The 6,245-nt window shown below is 46.5% G+C and overlaps 1 protein-coding gene across 2 annotated transcripts in view; it reads right to left on the reverse strand.

Annotated features, from left to right (window-relative positions):
• Window positions 1-255: 255 nt before the first annotated feature.
• The window catches only part of TEAD1 (TEA domain transcription factor 1), a gene marked incomplete at its 5' end in the record, with an annotated part of 80,053 nt that continues 74,063 nt past the window's right edge, over window positions 256-6,245 (reverse strand). For both annotated transcript variants that reach the window (XM_014584803.2, XM_014584802.2), the window contains 1 exon segment: window positions 256-4,943. In XM_014584803.2, the coding sequence (XP_014440289.1) occupies window positions 4,698-4,943 (246 nt within the window).

Below are 6,245 nucleotides of genomic sequence, written 5' to 3' on the forward strand. Positions count from 1 at the left end.
AGATGTCAGGCCGAGGAGTCAGTTCTCAAGAGAACTGGAAAAAAAGAGATGGGCTCAAACGAAAAAAAGAAAAAAAGAAAAGAAAAGAAAAGAAAAGAAAAAAACAGAAACCATTTTTGCTTGCTCTGTTTGAGATATGGGCCGATGAGTAAATGAACACCAAGGACAGGTGTGGAAAAGGCTGGTGGCACGACTAAGGTATTACTAAGGCACTGCTTACTGGAACGCTTTGGCAGCTCTGAATTGAAAACTTCCTAAACAAAGAAAAAAGTAACAGTAGTAAGAGAAATGCTTCCAGCTTACAAAAGGGCTCACAGTTCTGGGGCAGTCTGTGCCCTGCATACCCCACACACGACATCTCGAAGGTTTAAGGCTTTTCAGAAATGACATGTGCAGAGCTTGGCCACAGAAACATCAACAGAAAGACAGAAGCAATGCAGACATACCCTCCTGTCTCAGGTGTTGTTAGGGAAGGTGCAGTGTACCAGAGCATATACGGAATTAGACACAGCATATGTACCTGGTGTGTAAAACTGTCATCTCAGGATTGAAATAACTCACGATTGGACAAAAACAACTGTGAAAGCCACCACAGTATTGACACCTAATGCAGACTTGGGGTCAAGTCGTGTGGAGACTTTTTACACCAAGTGCTCAGAACGGGGCTGGGTTTTGGCTGGTCTGAATGCAGGGCTTTGCTGCTGGGATGCGATGTGAATGGGAATTTGAGTCAGAGCCTGTGGCAGGGATGTCCTCCAATGCTCACGTCACAAGCTGGTTCTCTACCCGTGACAGGAAGTCACTGAAAGGCCCATCAGTTTTCCTCTCTGCGGTGGGTGTCAAGGACAGCTCTGGTCAGACAAGACCCTTGAGCGTGAGCAAGAGCATCAGGCTGAATACTAAAGTGAGGGAGAGCGATTCTGAGTCTCCCCTCTCTCTGGATCTGACCCTGTCCTCAGGATCTTGAGATCACTTAAGCATAGAGCACCGAAGAACGGCCTCCTCCAGAAGAGACCAGGGAGTAAAGCATCGAGAGCTCTAGAAAAGTCTCCACTCATGTTCTGAATGACTTCGGGCAAGTCGTATACCCTCTGGGTCTCAGTTTTCTCATGTACAAAATAAAGGAGGTAAGAATGTGCCCTCTGTGAGCTCGAGAAGGGAAAATTCTGTACGACCTCTCTGGAATGGATCTCCTCCCCTTCCTCGACCCAGAAAAGTTCCAGAGGATTTGATAGTCTACAAGTGGCACTGGCTGTAGGCAGAGCACAGAAGCAGCCCAGAGATAATACACGAAAATGACTGAGGGTTTGATAATCAGCCCCATGAGCTTATGAGAAGTAATAAAATGGTGAGCTGTTTGATTCTTAGTGAGATAAGGCTTAAAGATCAGATCAGAAACACTCCTTTAATAGGTGTGAGCTGATTATCGGGACAACGGGGACTAACTGTTCCCGCATCCCTGGGGATGAGCAAAAGGATACCGTAGAAAGAGAGAAGCAGCTGTGAGACACAAGTTTGGATACATCAAGAAACATGGCCATGGTGTCAGCCGATTAGTATTCCTTCTGCTCTCGATAACCTGAATAAGGCTTCCAGGAGAAAGGCTTTCACAGGATGACATGGAAGGAAAAAGAATGTCAAAACGGCTCACTGTGACCTGTAAGGTCTAGGATGGTGGTTCTCAACTGGGGTGACTTTGCAGTTGGGACATTTGGCAATGTCCCAGACACTGAGGTTATGACAAGTGGGTAAGAGGTGTTACTGGTCCTCCTGGGGAAAGAAAAGGTACACTGGTAAAGTTCTTGCAACGCACGAGTGGCACCGCACCTGGTCCAGAGTTGGCAGCATCGAGGGTGAGGAACCCTGGTCTTAGGTAGCCTGGACATTTAGGATTCTTGGACATTTCTGGAAGAAGTCTTGGTTTTATTTTAGGCCTTTCACTATGATGGAAATGAATGCCAATAGACTAGAGCTGCTGCTTCAGCTCGTCCCGATTTAGGCTGGAGCATACTGGTCCCCAGACTCGGCTAGAAGAACACAGTGTCCCAAAACAGACCTGGTACTGGGGGGTGGGGGGTATCAGAAAAAGGGCACCTGGGAGACAAGTGAGGACGGGGCTTTGGAAAAGCTTCTTCATGGTCTAGAAGGTGTTGAAGACAATGGGAGAAGACAGCCACAGAGAAGGAAGGACCAAGATGGATGCCACGCCACAAAATCTACCCAAGGGGCAATCTGGGAGAGAGGATGAGAAGCTCAAGAGTTTAGGGTAACTGAACCAGTGGTTACGATGGAAGGGGGGACTAAGATGGAGAAAGCTTAAGAAGAATGAAGTAGGAAGCAAACTTTACAACATCTTAGAAATGTTCCAAGAACAAAAGGCAGTTCTCAAGGTCAATCATGTGAACATATGAAAGTCAGCTAGGAGGCCAGCAGAGGGAGAGGGTGGGCGGTGAGGCACCCGGGGCCCAGCCACACCCTGTGAAGTCAGCAGAACAGCAGGGTCAGGGTTCGAGCTGGTTTCCTGGGGCCCCAGTCATTTTGTGCTATAGAAAGTAAATGCCAAGAGCTGTCCTGGTAGCACAGAAGAGCCCCCTCGCCGGGTGGGAACATGAACCAGATCTCCGAGCCCCTGCAGCTCTGGGACCCTGACTTTCTCCACACAGGACCATTTGCACCTGGGCACGCAGCTCTGGTCCTGAGAGAGCAGGGATTCCCTTGAGGAAGAACATAGGAAATAGGAGCAAAAGGGACCTCCGCAGAGGGGAGTCCAACAGAAGTCACTGTAAATGTAATGACCATGAGAGAAGCTTACACGTCTGGGCAGAAGGGCGGACAGCTGGGGCAATCCTTCAAAGGCTGGCTTGGTACCAGGAAACAAACGGTAGTCTCCTTCTCCTTCCGAAGGGAAGGGCAGCCCCGCCCTACTGATCCCTGTGAGGGGTGTGCATCCCCACAGGGAAAGTTTTGCACTTTCTCCGCTGGTCTTGCCAGTGACCGGTGATGCATTGGGAGAGGTCAGTTTAGTTGTTTTCCTATTGGCCACGAGCCAGTCACACCCTCAGGCTCGTGACCACAAGGTGCCAATCAATGTACAAGCAGAGTCAGAGCAGACGGGGGAGAGGGAAGGAGGGTGTGCTCACTGAGATACGACAGAATTAAGTTTTTCGTTTGGCGGGAAAAACCTTGACATGCCTTACAACTTACAAAACTTATTTCACATTCTACTGTGTGGCAGTATTCTCAATGGTTTATTTTTAAAAATCGTTTCCCTCTGGCAGTTGGGGGGTACCCCCGACCTCTCCCCAATGAAGCACTTATGGAAACAACCCAAGACATGTGGTCACATCAAACCAACCCTGCCTGGGCAATGCTTTGGAGGACCTGGGACGGAAAGTTCCATCTCCCCTGGAAAGAGACCCTCTTGAATGAGTCTGTTTGGAAAGGTCAAAGGTAGACAGCTGGGCCTCTTAAACGAAATCAAACAAGCACTAGGAGTTGGCAGGAGAGGGCAAGGAAACAGGTATCCTTGGAGAGAATGCATCTAAGTCCACGGATGCAGATGGAGATACACACCCTATCAGCACCTAGCAAACTGAGTGACACTCAGTAGATGCTCATTAAACGTGGAAAGATGAGAGGTGCATGTGCTTGGCTGGATGGGGACACACACTCGGAGAGAGTCACAGCAGGTTCCTATGCACGCTGAGTCACCGGAAATGAAGACTTTAGCCACAGGCTGGTGAAGATGCTTGCCATTTTCTGGGGAGCAGAGATACTAAAACTCATGGGCCTTGTACTTGTTTGGTGGATGAAATTTTCTCCCAGCCACAGGTGACTTACTTTGCAGCTCACAGTGCAGTATTCATGCCAATTTTTAAATTACGCTATTCCATTTCAGTGGTTCAAACAGTTACTCGTCTTCATAAAAAATTTGGTTGTCCACATAAAATATAACTGCACACACAAGACTATAAACATCGTAAGTTTAGATTTCTCAGTACTTAACTACTTATTGCAAAAAGAGCCATCTTTTTCTTTTTCATTAAATAATCAATCATCGCATTAGTACAATACAATTTTATCTCTTTAAATATACTATATATGTTAAGGATAAGGGGTGACGTTTTCTTCCTTTGTAATACCTGTTCAAGAGTTTAATGGATTAGGAGATTAGTTTTCACCTTGAGGAAAAGAAGGACAAATTTGTCTCATTAAGATTCCTACCAAGCATTTAAGGCTATAGTTTAACATTTGGTTTCAAAAAGAAAGGAAAGTTTCATTTAAAAAATAATTTAGTGAATTACATTCTTTCATAACTTTCACCCTAATTAGTTACAAAGATAAGTCTAAAGATTCTTAGTTTCGTGTACTAATTTACATTTATATTTAAAGATTAATTTTACTTGTATCTTAAAACAAGGATTTTATGTTGGAAAAAGAGAACTAAATACATTTGTATAAAGGCTGTAATGCCCACGGCAAATGCTCTGTCTCAATCATTTTCTACCACAATTAGAGAAACGTCTCTGCCGAGAGAGACTGCGGTTGTTAGGGTTCACCTTTCCCGAGGAATTGTGGGCTGCAGATCTGAAGAACACAAAGAAACAACTCGATTTCTCTTTTGACAACTGTACCAGAACTTCACAGCTACAATGATCGTAGGAACACATGAAAAAATGACTTCACTCAAACAGGATTTAGAAAAGTCGGGGTGACCTCGGGGCCAGGGCACCACCCTGCGCGGTGAGGTTTACAGTCAGTCGTTCGATAATGGAGAGTGTGTGTGCATGTGTGTGTATATACAGATATCTATATATAAATAACCATGTCCAGTCCTTTACAAGCCTGTAGATGTGATGTTGTGCTCCGTGTTCGCTATTGGAAACCTCAAATACACAGGCCATGCAGAGCAGAGTTTCTTGTGTATCCCTGTTTGTTACCACCTGTTAAAAGAGAAAAAGGTACATATGTGTAACACCACACAGGTAAGAACCCGCTCTGTCTGTGCGGGGATGACGACGATTTCACTCGAGGGGCGCAGCCTGAGAGCAGCTGGGGGCCATCCGAGATCTGTTCAGGCCTTCTCCGCCTTCTAACACAAACTCAGAATACCAAGGTCTGACCTGATTCCTGTCCACGCTTGCTGACCATATGCAAGAAAGGCCTTCCTCTCGTTAGACCTCCAGATTATGCTCAGCCAGAATCAGGGCCCAGGAAGAGACAAGAGTCAGTGGGGGCTTGGATGGTGGCAGAGACAAAACGACACCGCGAGGCTGACCCATGTGGGAAAGTTCACGGCCACAGCCCTGCAGAGCAAGGCAGGTGAGCACATGCCCCTGACCCAGGGCTGGCTGAGGCTGGGGGTGGACTGTGGACCCTGCAGATGGTGGTTTGAAATACGCCCCCCTCTCTTTCTGTTTTTCTTGCTCAGGGAAGAAATACAAATAAAATGAAAAATAAAAGGGTTGATGTGATTTGTGTTTTCTTGGGTTTTTTTAGGAGCCAATTTCTTCAAAACAAAGAGTTTTTCTATAATTCTGTCCCATAGGACAATCATTTATCCCAGGAAATTGTCTTATTTCTGTTATCTTTAACCAACAAATAGCACTTGTATGTATTTACGGGGTATGAGGCGCTATTCTGATAAGTGTCCGTTACGGAATGATTAACCGGTCTAATTAACGTATTAATCACCCCACCTACTTAGCCTTCCTTTTGGGTGAGAAGATACAAAATTTCTTTTTCCAATCTTATTATTTCTGGGTAAGTTTTACTATAGTACATATGTGCTCACCAGAGAGAGACAGAGAGATGGAGAGAGAGAGAGAAAGTGAGAAATCACTCCTGAGGGGGATGGCCACACAGCAATCCCTTCTCCTCTAGTCTCTAGTCAGCCATGTGGGATCCAGTCCCTTACCACCACTGGCCCCTTATCTTCTTCTTAAACTTTGTCTGACTTCTGTTTCACAATAGCCAGTGACACCACTGGCCAGTGAGAGCCCTGCTCAGCACCGTATTAGCAAGCAGCGCCTAGACTCAGCAAAACACCTGCCAGGAAAGAGCAGTGGTACAGGGGACTCATGCCAAGTGACCCCACAATCTAAGACCAAACCTCTCCTAGAGGCTGATGTCTCTCCTATAGACGAACCACCCAAAACTCTTACCTCCCCTTCTTCCCGGCACCCCCACTCCGGAGTCCCCCACCATACCCCAGCCCCACTTCGGCGCCACCAGTGCCCGCACCA

The sequence above is a fragment of the Tupaia chinensis genome, unplaced genomic scaffold (assembly GCF_000334495.1).
Source record: "Tupaia chinensis unplaced genomic scaffold, TupChi_1.0 Scaffold000077_1, whole genome shotgun sequence".
In the NCBI taxonomy this organism is placed as follows: domain Eukaryota; kingdom Metazoa; phylum Chordata; class Mammalia; order Scandentia; family Tupaiidae; genus Tupaia; species Tupaia belangeri.